Source organism: Pelophylax lessonae, assembly GCF_965119305.1.
Source record: "Pelophylax lessonae genome assembly, chromosome: 7".
Taxonomy (NCBI): Eukaryota; Metazoa; Chordata; class Amphibia; order Anura; family Ranidae; genus Pelophylax; species Pelophylax lessonae.
The window spans coordinates 71,497,795-71,511,609 of NC_138774.1; the positions used below are offsets into that span (position 1 = coordinate 71,497,795).

At 41.1% G+C, this 13,815-nt stretch overlaps 1 protein-coding gene across 1 annotated transcript in view; it reads right to left on the reverse strand.

The window, feature by feature from the left end:
• Positions 1-1,000: 1,000 nt before the first annotated feature.
• The window catches only part of LOC309559628 (olfactomedin-4-like), a gene marked incomplete at its 5' end in the record, with an annotated part of 34,395 nt that continues 21,580 nt past the window's right edge, over positions 1,001-13,815 (reverse strand). Inside the window, 4 exons of the mRNA XM_082262965.1 lie at positions 1,001-1,082; positions 1,279-2,188; positions 4,064-4,223; positions 11,441-11,653. Of these exons, the coding sequence (XP_082119091.1) occupies positions 1,380-2,188; positions 4,064-4,223; positions 11,441-11,653 (1,182 nt within the window). The 3' untranslated portion in view covers positions 1,001-1,082; positions 1,279-1,379. The remainder of the gene's footprint in view (positions 1,083-1,278; positions 2,189-4,063; positions 4,224-11,440; positions 11,654-13,815) is intronic.

The following is a 13,815-nucleotide window of genomic DNA, read 5'->3' on the forward strand; positions in this document are numbered from 1 at the left end:
GTTCCTGGTCTTTGGTAATTGGTATATGCCGACTATTTGTTGTCTTATTGTATCCCTGATAAGTTTGGTAAATTTGTTGAGACTACTTGACTTGTATCGAAGATGCTTTGCCATAATAATAAAAAAAAAAAAAAACACATGTTGTGTTAAGGCAGTCTAGTTAAATGGATGCATGGGAAAAACACTACAACATCAGCACATGATAGTGTGTTACTGTGCAGCAACAAGAGAGCATTGGTATGCCATTTACACTGAATGGCAACACAGCACACCAAGGCATGTAGTATGTTACTACAGAGAAGTGGAGTGGATGGGCTCTAAGGGATCATTACACAATATTATAATGATAGAAAAGCTGGGCAATTGATAAAATGTATGTTATGATCTGTTTTGGGTGGGACTGCTAATTGTCTGATACAAAATAATTTCTGGTGAAAAGGAATCCTTCAGAAATTCCTTCAGAAATTCCTGGAACATGGAAACATGACTTAGAGTCCCAGCTGCAGGAATTCCTATTATCCTACCAAGAAATAAAATGTAAGAACTCCTATACAAAATGAATGACACTAATGGATGAGGAACACGACTAGACAATTGAATGAGATAAGAATTTAATGATTATTTTGCTTTACAGTCATATATAAACATTTACATTAGCCAAAATCAAACAGAAATTAGGTAATGATTCCATCTAAAATAAATAGTATGCATGTGATACTCAAGTCTAGTATTTAGATACATTTTAAACTATAAAATAATGTTGAACTCAAGGTGGACTGTGTTACTTAAGAAAGACTTTTGATAAGAGAGATTTTTATAGTTTTAGAATCCTGACACCCCTGCCAAAAATTACAGTCTGTCCTGGAACGTCCTGAAGACTAAACTAAATTCTAATCCAGGACCCTACCTAACCTTTGACTGGACAAGGAAGAGTAAGCAGCATGCTTGGATGGACATTACTGAGGACCCTTCCACTCTCAAGGAGTGGTGCCCTTCTAAAAAAATACATTTGATCAATGCATACCATTAGGCAAATTAAACATTTAAAATTACTAGTGAAGGTGAGAGAGTGTGTAACATATCTAGGCACAAAGCTCTTCAGGTTCATTTATAATGAAAAGTGTTTATCTCTATCTGCACTATGGTATGCACTACAAGGTTAATCCATACCGCAGCCTGCAGAAAATCTATGTGATGGAAGGAGATCCTGTCCAGTGACATGACCAGGCTCACCCCTTTTGATTTTTTACTCATTCATTTTAATAGTGCTCCAATGACTTTGGCACTCCACAGCCAGCAAAGATATGGCCACATTTATAAAGCATACCTCTGTGCTTTACAAATGTATCTTTTTCAGGCAGGGATTTGATCGCTTTTTTTTAAAAGAGTTTCTGCTTTGAGAGAGATTTAAAGAACACCTTATACTCGGTTTCATAGGCTTCACTCATTACATACAGCTTGTGATCATTGGGGTTGTAGGATAAACTTTGAATGTTTTCAGTCATCTTGTCCATCAGAATGCTTAGTCTAGCCTCTTTTTCAGTGTTGGTGTCATACATGTAAAATATCTCTTCCTGTCGAGTGTTGACTACTCGTGTGGCATACATGATCCCACACACCATAAAAGCATTGGACATACTAGGTTTGTAGATTGTGGTGGTCCATGTTTTTATCAGTTCAAGAGTAATGGAATTTAGCTTTCCAATGACTGTATTTCCATGAGCTTCTTCTGTTGAGTAAAGAACCCAAAGGCCATTTTCATCAGCAGCCATGTCTATGTCTTGATACGAAGAAGAAGAATAGGGGAATCTATTATTGTTGGCTGCATTTGGGAGGGTCTTACGCTCTAACTTGTTTGTGCTCATGTTAAGCTTGCAAATTTCTTTACTATTGTGGCAATTATAATACAATGAATTGTTATACAATATCATTCCAGCTCCAGTGCCATAACCGGATACAGTTTTATCTTGGTAGTTTTTGTATAGCAGAAGGTCATCATAGGAGTTGTATAGCCGTACACTACTGAAGTAATGCGGTGCATCAAGCATAGACACCCAGTATCCCTTTTCAGTTGATCTAAAAAATGAGTCTTTGCCCCATCCACCAGCTTTGTAGTTGGATCCTCTCCAGTTCAGCTGGACCACAAGTGGTTTGCTAATGTTAACGATCCCACCATGTTCACAGGAGCCTGCAAGTTGGAACATCACAATATTAGCTGTGCACATGTTGTTTATTGTGTTGCCATAGGTTTTCCAAAGATGTTAAAAATGGTTTTCCTACCTTAATTACAGATTTTAAAAGACATAAAGCCCTTACCATGACATCAAGGACTCAATACTGAGTCCCTTCTGATACTAAACACTGGTAATAAGCACTAAGGATATACAGAAGAACAAATAATATAATGTATGATTGTATTGTATACATAATAAAAAAAAAACACTTTTATTTAAAACTGAACTTCAGGGAAAGTAAAAATCTCCCTTTGCAGTAGGCTTCCCCTGCACTGCAAGGATTAAATGCTTATTTACATCTAGGGGAGCAGGAAAAGCAGTTTTAGGTACTCCATTTTCCACTCTCCTATGCTCTAGGGCAGATGCCCATGATGTCATGAAAACTAATGCATGGCCTATAGCCTGACAATGGAAATAACGATAGTGAGAAACAGTCCGCTGCCAGAGCATAGGAGAGTGCCAGCTGCTGGGGAGCTGTGGATTTGGTAAATAAAAGTGCTTTTCCCATCCCCTAGACCTAAACAAGCATTTATCCCTTGCAGTGTGGGGCAGTCTCTCTGCAAGGGAGGAAATTAACTTTTTCTGGAGTAAGCATGAATGTGTTAAAACAAAGGTGTCTAATGCTTTTAAAATATTAAATGCTTAAATAAAGGTGTTGTTTTTATAAAATGTTATATAACTGTTGCAAGTGAAAGGAACCTGTACATTCCTTCAAACACATATTGTGTTCCCTGGGAACCCTGAAATACAAGAGGCTCTAATATGCAAAGTTAAAAGATAGTAGGGCCATACTTCTCTTCTGAGTCACAGGAGTGAACTTACTTTTGCACTCCTGTGATCCAGAATTGGCTAACATCGGACTATTGTTGCTATCAGCTGACGTTATAGAGCCCAACTACATTGTCCGAATCCACCGATTGAGAGCTGGCTCTGACTCTCAGCGTGTGGTTGGGAGATGAAGCCAGCTGCTCCTGCCCCTCTCCAGCCTGGAGCTCTAGTGAGGACCACAGTGTCACATAAAGATCTCAGAACAGTTATAAAATGTGTGCCTTTAGATCTCAGATCATCCCCAGTTTCTGCATTTCAAACCTCAGATCAACCTCAGGTCTTGAGACCTTTTCGATAGAAGATCTAAGATCGTCCATCCGTTGGCTAGCGCAAATCACAGCCAGTGAGCCAATGAGGAAGGAGCGCTCTGTGTGTGAATGGACACATGGAGCAGCGGCTCAGGAGCAAGCCTGCTCGGGTGCCCCCATAGCAAGCTTCTTTGCTGTGGTAGCACTTGGCCAGAGGGAGGGGCCTGGAGCACAGATGAGGGCCTAAGAAGAGGAGGGTTATGGCTTTTCTTTGCAAAACCACTGCACAGAGCAAGTAAGTATAACATGTTTGTTTAAAACAGAAAAAGCAAGGCTTTAATATCATTTTAATAAAGAGGTAAGTAAAGGACTGGGAGGGTGACTTGGAGCCTTACAAAAATATGTTCAAATTAGGAATTGGAGAAACATCACAATGAGCCAACTGGGTATGATCATGTGCTAAGAAGGTGCTTGTTGATAACAGGAGGGATCAGAATGACAATGAATTGCGTTTGTTGGTCTACTGCTTCTCGTTCACTGTCCAATCACAGCCTGCGGGTGGGGTGGGGGGCAAGACATGTTTAACTTATCTGCAGTAGAGAAAAGTCAGGTCTTTAGCCTGGTTTTATATTCTGGATGGAAAAAATAGACAGAAATACAAATTTTTTGACAGATAAAACATCTCCCGTATATGTATTTCATCCTTGTATTTAGCTGTCTGCCTGGACAGCACCAAGTAAATGCCAAACTTACCGTACTCTACTTGAAAAGGTGACTGCTGTGTCTGCTTTGTCTGATTATGCTTACATTCCTCTAAACGTTTTTGTAAGGAAACAATATCCCTTCGCACTGCCAAGACATTGTTCTTATCATACTTTTCCAGTTGGTTAACGATGACAGAGATGTTGTGAACCTAAGATTATAGTAAAGGATAAGCTGATTTACAAGATGTACAATAGGCTGGATAAAAAAAAATCACAAAGTTCCCTCCAGTTCTGTAGGCTTATAATTAGTCCTTTGGGCTCCTGAATTGCCCTCCAATCATGGAATGAAAGAAACCAATGAGATTTATCATTTGCATTTATAAATGGTGGTGTCTGGATTTCTGGAAGATTTTTTATGCTGCACTTTATAACTAGATAATTTATCCTAAAGGATATACTTTTACATTCACAGTTAAAATGGAACTTCAGATAATTTTTCTAGTTTTGAATAAAACATATATCAGGTTTTCATTGTTTTCACGCAGAGGAAATTTCCAATCTCTTCCTCTGCATTTATTGGGACAGTAAGCATGGGGAAATCTCTGTTTCAACAGGGAAACAGGCTATAATAAAAGAGGAGACCAAGTTTCCTTTATTGGGGCCACAAAATGAATTGCTAATGGAATTCTTGGAACTGGCACTTAGAAACAACTACTTCCAGTTTCTGGGTACCTACTACCAACAAATAAGGGGCACTGCCATGGGCGTCATATGCCTGTTTACACCTAGGGTGGTGGGAGGAGGAAGTGGTGTATGCTTCCTTGATGTACCTCAGCCATACCTTGGCATGGCTGAGGTACATTAACAACATACTCATGGTATGGGACGACATGGTTACAAAACTTGAGGTGTTCATAAATGAACTCAATCAAAATAACCGGAATTTCCATCTCACCTATATAGTAGACTAAAAAAGCAGCGGCGAACACTCTGTTTCACGCCGATAGTCATCACCCAAAATCCCTGATCAGGGGTATACCCGTGGGGCAGTTTTTGAGAATTAAAAGAAACTGCACTAGCCATGAGGACTATCAGCGTGAGGCAGATAATTTATATAGACGTTTTAGAGAGAGGGAATATTCCCATAGAACTTTGAGAAGGGCTAGGAGTCTAGCTGGCAGGAGAACTAGGAAGGATCTTCTTACCCCTAAACAAATAGAGGTCGCTAAACAAAATGCCCCCTTGAGAATCATCACCAAATATGGGGTACAATGGGAAGACATCAGAAATGTTCAATGACCACTGGCATATCTTGACTAGATCCGAGAAACAAGGAAATTGTGGGGCCAAAACCACTGATGGTGGCCGAATGATCAACAAACCTGAATGACCTGTTGGTACATTCAGAGTTCCAAAAAAACTAATAGAAATTGGTTGACTGACCTCCCCACCCTTAAAGGAATGTATGCATGTGGTCATTGTAACATGTATAGCTATGCTGATAAAACTAATACTTTCTCTCACTCAAGTGGCTTAAATAACTACGAGATTAGACAGTTTATAAACTGTGCCACTACCAGGACCTTATACATTGCTGAATGGTCGTGTGTAAAAAGTTAGACATGGGGAAAACCAAACGCCGGCTGAGAGTGAGATTTGGGGAACATCTAAAAAGTATTAGACTCAGGGAGGAACCCCCCCTGGCCCTACACTTTGCAGAGACCCATGGAGGTAATCCTAAGGGCCTGAGAATTAAAGGCTTCCTGACCCTCCAATTGCCTCCCAGGAGAGGAGACTTCGACAAAGTTCTATTGAAGAAAGAAAAGTTATGGATTTTCAGGCTTAATACTCTTACACCTAGAGGGTTAAACACAGAGATGAACCTGAAAATATTTTTGGAACCATGATTTCTTGGGCTCTCCTTGTTCTCTCTCACTCTGCTCTGGGCTCCTTCCCAAATGGATAGTCGGAGGATTTATGGGAATGTGTGTTGACTAGTCTCTGACTATTATTATTGACTCTGTCTCTGGTCTGTGTCTTTTCTGAGTATAACCAATTTTTCATTTTTTTCCCCCCACTTTGATGCTAAACAATCCACTTTTCTCCCCCACAAATGCCATTTTCCTTTCTTAACTTCATTTTTGAACTACTATGATGAGGAATGAAAATAACAAAATATGCTATAAGCATTGTGACTGTTAGATTTGGCATCTAGTCCTCAAGATGTAAAAACAGTTCATGGCCTTCACCACAAGATGCCGCTATACAATGATGTTACTACATTCAATTGAAATCAGGTGTGCCTGTTCTCACTATAAAAAAAAAGGAAGTAAACAACGTCTGTAAGTCCTGACGAAGCGTATTTGACGTATGCGAAATGCGTTGACGTAATCAGCGCGAACGGACCCTGCGTTCCACACTACGTTCCACGCCAACAGCTTCCGGACCTCCGGATGCTGGATTACAATGCCTATGGCAGTGAGCAACTCCCAGTACCTGGCTACCGGCCCTCTGGACAAATCGGCCCAATTGCCCTCTAGGATGGACTTCTGGTGACACCGAACGGGGACTTACTACCTCCAATGAGTAGAGCGGTCGGGCTCGCAAGACGGATGAGTCACTCCATGAGTTCCCTGATGCAACACGCTTACTCGATGGTATCCCTTGTTGGCTAAGACTGATTCCTTGTGACTACACTGAGACTGGTCTATTCCCTTCTAGTCCTGTTGAGAATTCTACCCTGAACTGGGGCTTCTATCTACCATCAAGGATACTTGTTCGTTTAAATCTGGTGATAGGACTGATATTGCTGAGGAAACAATGAGATATCTATTCTCTGTATATGGTCCTACCTACTGCTGTTTCAGCCATGACCTTTAAGTGGAATTCAGTTCCAATACACCAGTCATTTTGAAAACCATTCTCTGGATACCCGCTCCTGCCCTGGCTGTAGAGGCGGCTTTATCTCACTTTGCATATGTACTGTGTCCATGTCAGTATTAATCCATGTGTTTAATACACTGGGAAGCCCCCTTCGGAAAATTTTCCATGCAGCCATGAACTCATAATTTTTTGATATGCTCAATGAGAATTTTTGATTGGAATGTATTCGTGTGCGTCAGGGGCCCGTTTTATGTGCTTGTCTAGACAAGGTTGTTTTGTGTTGTCCATTGGTTGTCTGGGGTGTTTTTTACCACCACTTTTTGTAAATTTCACTTTATGCCAGCAATTTATTACATTTCTGCATTTTACATCGTTGATGGTCCTCATTTACAACTATTCTTTAGAGTATTCTCCATTGGAGATCTCAATTTCTGCTATTTGGTAGTTTATTTGTTGTTGAGGTACCCGGTCCCACTGGACGGAGCGGTGACATGCTTTATTAGTAAAACCATTCCCCTTATTTGGAGGGTTTGAATGGACTCTGCGTCTTTTTATTAGTTAGTATAATAAAAGATTGACAACATTCTAAACTTTTTACACTCCCCACAAAGGAATCATTTTTATTTTTCTAATTGACACTTGCACATTCCTGCCCCGCTGCCTTTGCAGGCTAAGAAGGGGCATTTGGGTGTGTGGGTATAAATGCAGCTCAACTGCACTATAAAACTGCTAAGGGTAGGTGGTGGTGATTAGGGATGATCGAACGGTTCGGGTTGACCATCTGTTTGACCCGAACATTGGGTGTTCGAAATTCGGCCGAATTTCGAACTTTTTGCGGTAAAAGTTCGGAATTCGGGTCACCCGAACCGCCCAAAATGCAATGGGACAGGAAGTGGGCTTTAAAAGCCCGTGATTGGCCCAGAAACGTCAGTAAAAGCCAATGAGGGGGCAGGAGTCTGCTAGGAACGTGATTGGAGTGACTACGGGGACCAGAGGCCAATCAGGAGTGAATACGCCCCCCAGTATATAACATAGCCCCACCTAACCTCTAGCACTGTAATACAGAGGCTTTGGAAGAGACTGGAAGCATTTGTGTTTCTTCTGCTGTGTTAAACAACGTTTGCTGCATAGCCGATTGCTTGTAAAGCTCCAGATCAGCAGAAGAGCAGTCAGCTTACAGAAAGATTGTCAGTGTAGGTAGAAATACAGCGATTGTGCTGTTTGAGTTAGAAAAAAAAAAAAATTAAAGGGACAGTGTCAGTTAGAAATTATCTTCTGCTGTATGGAGCTGTTCTTTTAGCGTGAGGAAAGGGATATGCAGTGTAGTTAGGGTACTATATACCACTATAGTTAGATTCAATAATCTAGTTTTTGTAGGTAGAGTTTTAAGTGTCAGGGTTCCGTCTAGTGAGCACGTTGCACTGCTGATATATCTACAGCAGGTATACGTGCTTGCTAGTCAGCTATTGTGCAAAATACATTTCAGCGATACACACATCTGCTGTATTTAGCGACAACTTTGGGTCGCATAGCAGTGTGCGTCTTTCAGGTGATTTTCACATCGCACAGTTGATAAAGCCTCAGTGACAAGTTAACGCCTGTTCTTGTTGTAAGCATTAAGTCCACTGCAAAAGGCTTTGCTACTCTGCGTCACACACATCTGCTTTATAAGACGCACACTGCTATGCGACCCAAAGTTGTCGCTAAATAAAGCAGATATGTGTGATGCAGAGTAGCAAAGCCTTTTGCAGTGGACTGAACGCTTACAACAAGAACAGGCGTTAACTTGTCACTGAGGCTTTATCAACTGTGCGATGTGAAAATCACCTGCAAGACCTGAAACTTTGGGTCGCATAGCAGTGTGCGTCTTGCAGGTGATTTTCACATCGCACAGTTGATAAAGCCTCAGTGACAAATTAACGCCTGTTCTTGTTGTGAGTGTTAAGTCCACTGCAAAAGGCTTTGCTACTCTGTGTCACACACATCTGCTTTATTTAGCGACAACTTTGGGTCGCATAGCAGTGTGCGTCTTGCAGGCGATTTTCACATTGCACAGTTGATAAAGCCTCAGTGACAAGTTAACGCCTGTTCTTGTTGTAAGCATTAAGTCCACTGCAAAAGGCTTTGCTACTCTGCGTCACACACATCTGCTTTATTTAGCGACAACTTTGGGTCGCATAGCAGTGTGCGTCTTGCAGGTGATTTTCACATCGCACAGTTGATAAAGCCTCAGTGACAAGTTAACGCCTGTTCTTGTTGTAAGCATTAAGTCCACTGCAAAAGGCTTTGCTACTCTGCGTCACACACATCTGCTTTATAAGACGCACACTGCTATGCGACCCAAGTTGTCGCTAAATAAAGCAGATATGTGTGACACAGAGTAGCAAAGCCTTTTGCAGTGGACTTAACGCTTACAACAAGAACAAGCGTTAACTTGTCACTGAGGCTTTATCAACTGTGCAATGTGAAAATCACCTGCAAGACCTGCAACTTTGGGACGCAGTGTGCATCTTGCAGGTGATTTTCACATCGCACAATTGATAAAGCCTCAGTGACAAGTTAACGGCTGTTCTTGTTGTGAGCATTAAGTCCACTGCAAAAGTCTTTGCTACTCTGTGTCACACACATCTGCTTTATTTAGCGACAACTTTGGGTCGCATAGCAGTGTGCGTCTTGCAGGCGATTTTCACATTGCACAGTTGCTATAATTCTGGTTCTGGACATGCTACAGAGCTGACACTTCACAGGTACACTTTTTAGACCCCCCCCCGACACTAAATCCAAAGAAATATCTTCTTTTTTTTTTTTTTTTTTTTCAATAATTGGCTCTCTATCAAAAACGAAAATTTTTAAGAACTTTTTTTTGCCTGATTCATAGTCCCTGGGGCATGACCCAGAACCCTAGGCACTTTTTAGGGGCATTTATTAGGTTTTAGGGCTTCAAAATTGTGTTTTTTGATTCCCGAAGTTCGGGTCCCATTGATTTCAATCGGGTTCTGGAATCCGAACTGAACTTTCGGGAAATTCGGGTGTTCTGGTCGAACCGAACTTTTCAAAAGTTCGATCATCCCTAGTGGTGATATGATGTCTATGATGTCTATAAGTTGTCTATAAGCCAAGTGTGGTAACTATAATGTTCATAAGGAGGGGAGGGGGGGGTGGTGGCTATATGACTGCTAAGAGTGTGGGGGGCTGTGGTGACTATGTGGCTTCTGAGGGCGGGAGGTGATCACAGTATGGCCACTGAGGGTGTGATGATGATGTATGATGGGGTGACTAAGAGGGTTCATGTGATAACTATAAGGGTGCAGAGGGTGATGTGGTTACTAAATGGCTGCTGAGGGAGGGTGGGGGAGGGACAGATGTGGTAACTATAAGGCTGCAAAGGGTGGGGGTGGTAATGTGGTGACTATAAGCATCCAGTACATACCAGCTGTCCTTGATTTTCCGAGACAGTCTTAGTTTTTAGTCAACAGCTCTGTTTCAGACTGTGTCCCAGGATCACAGCATCAGGTTTGCTGAGGGTTACTGTACATGCATGGTAAGTCTGAGCCAGCTCTTGAACTGAGTAGAAGTAAACCTGTGTCAGCCATTGGAAAAAAATGGTGCTTCAGAGGACCTTGCAGCAAACTGGAGTGCACAGGCAACTGAGGACTGCAAGGGCAATTTGCCACAGTGTAATGCCTTCTAACTAGTTTTATTACACAAGACACCTACAAAAATCTTCAACCCATCAGCAGACACAGCAGGTGTCACATTACTCTGCAGAATTGTGAATGCCTAAAATGTTTTTTAAAATATTTTAATGCCAAAACGTATTCTCTGGAAGAGCTGTTGGGTTGCCATAATTTAGCAATAGGCTGACAAAATTATTTTGTAGAACCATGAAAATGTTAAATTAATACCCAGCTCCTAACTAAAGTACATTATCTGCCTACAGTGCCTTGCTAGATACTCAGCAAAAAAGGTGTCCCTGGAATTTTTTGTTTTAAATATTGGCAACCATAGTGTATGGGTTGTTCCTCCATCTGACCTGTTGAAAGCATCAATTATTCCTTTGAGTTCCCTGCATGTATTATGTAGTAGTAGTTCCGTTTTCTGCACCAACCATGGAAGAGGTAAAAAATAGGGGTGTCATTCACATTGGACTCCCAACATGTCATTCTTAGTTCATCTCCATTTCATGGTGGAATTATGAGACTTGAAGTTTCACAATCAAGGTAAGGTTCATGTGCTTTTTTTTCATCTCACAGGAAGTCACGTCATACTGCACATAATCAACAACTGAGAAAATTTGTCAGAAAACTGAAAAATGCAGCCACTATATCTGCAATGTATCAAATTATTTTGGATATGTTATAAATTGCTGTCCAACTTTTAATTGGTGCTCAGAAATATACTGTAGATCCATTATAGTAGCCACAAGTCTCTATAAAGTACTATAAGGCGTTGCCAACACGATTGAAGTAAATATATGACATTTGAACTGAACACTTTTACATCAGGGGCTCATTAAACTGGGTATAGAGCAAATATCACCTACCTCAGCATAGAGTGCTTCAACTTTCTCATTAGACCCATTAAGTGAAGTTCGGAGCTCCACCACTATGGCCTCCATTTGTGTGATCTCTGCCTTTATAAGTTCAAAATCCAGTTCAGTGTAGGCTATTCCTCCCATTTCCATGATTTGCACTCTTCTTGTCAAGTTCCTCATCATTTCAATGTGCACATCTATTTTTCTTTGGTAGGATTGAAGCTGGCCAATGCAGGATGAATTATGGAAGAGAAACCAAAGTGTGGTATTAATTCTGAACTACGTCCTGTTATGTTGCACATAAACACATTATTGAGCTTAATTAACACCAAATTCTTATATTTGGTAAGTGGCTTCAAGATTTACCAGAGTTTCTCCAGTTGGCTCAGCTGCCACTATTATATAGCCAAGTGATAGAATCTCACTTTTCTTTTTGTACCCTCTGTAGTGTAAAGTAAATGAAATGAGAATCCAAAGGTAAGCAAGAGACCCTCTCGAAATGGCTGCAGTAGGTAGACAGTGGTAGACAGTGGTAGACAGTGGTGGGACCTCATATGCAATTATTTTTCACATATACTCGTTCGTATTACTCTTTTAACTATTAAAGATATTTCTTCCCATAAAAGTTCCTTAACCACTTGAAGACCAGACCTATTCTGACACTTTTTGTATACATGTATAAACTAGTATTTTTTGCTAGAAAGTTCTTAGAACCCCCAAACATTATATATATATATATATATATATATATATATATATATATTAGCAGAGGCCCTAAAGAAAAAATGGTGGTCATTTCAAACACATTTAAAAAAAAAAAAAAAATTACACATTACACATAATTGAATTTGATACCTAACATTTCACATTTAAAATTGCGCAGTCTCGTGGAATGGACACAAACTACAATACTTCCAAATCTCCATAGGCCACACTTTAAAAATTCTACCACCTGTAAAAGCAATCCAGCAGGTAATTGGCTGCTAGGATTGCTTTTACATTGCAGAGCTACACTGGCTCTAAAAAAATAATAACAGTGTTATGGCTGACAGCTGCAGCCAGTACATGTACCTGATTGTGCAGCAAGTGGTTAAAGGGTAACTAAAGGCATTTTTTTTCATTTGGGATGAGAGTTATAACCCTTGCCAGGTTTTTTGGGGGGATCTGTGTCCCATAATGGAGAATTCTCTTCACTTCCTGTCCCATACTCAAAACATGAAATTAGAGAATACCCCTCCAAAGTGAGGGAATCCCACAGTGTCACCAGAACAAGTGTCCCCTTTATAAGGTTTCCCTACTATTATTGTTTTGTAGTCAACCCAAAATTTGGGATTTTCTTTTACTTCCACTTTAGATGATAATGGTGTAGCATTTTGGAAACAGTCTCTAGGGCTTTACTTGATGTCACAGTTCACAATCCCCATGGTGCTATGGCGAAATTACTTAGTTGCAGTTGGTTGCTAGGGCAATGGCAAATACATTCCACCAGGCCCCATGTTGGGCGGCAAAAATGTAGCAGGCACCAAAAATGTAGCTCCCCCCTGACCTCCAGAGGAGGTGGCCGCTAGCATTTACCCCAGGACTGAGTCAATAGCTATAATGGGGAGTTTTGAACAGAAATTGGGCACCAGTCATTTTTTTGATCTTTTCAAAGCTTTAATGTGGAACTCGAAAGAAGGTAGTATGAGAGAGAGTTAGGGGTCTCGGATACCAGTAGCATGGACTCATTGGATCCAGCAAAAGTACAGCTTCACAGTACCTGAACCATTAAGCAGACCCGGAGATACTGCAAACACATTTTCAGATGTAGAACAAGATTCAGCTTCACAATGTCAGAACCTTTAACCCAACACGGCAATGCTGTAAGCACATATTAGATGTAGGTGTGTCCTCCAAACGAGTCACCAGGCCCTCCTGAGAGACCAGCATTCATCTTGGCTCTCTCCAGCAAGGGTCCTCCCCTTGATCTTCTCTATTTGGATTGGCTCCTTCCACTCCGGGCAAGACAGCCTAAGGACCATCTCAGGGCTAGTAGGCCCCAAACAGGCTACTGGGCCTACTTGCAGAGCTCACTTCAGCAGCACGTGCCCCACCCAAATATATATCCTATCCCAGAATGCACCAGTGTTCAAGAACACCATGTTGGGCTGGCTGAAAGAAAAATAAATATTCATAAGTCAACCTAGTTGTACTATCTCATACTGGTCTGTGGTACCAGTAGCACCTACTAGCGGCAGTGAGAAATGCACAACTTTATTGAGCTTAGGGAAAGACCAGATATAAAATGTACAATCAATCTGAGCTGTCTACAGCCCAGCCAGAAACTAAATATACATAGTAGTCCTAGTTTAGGACCAGGGTGCTACACTGGTAAACAGGACAAA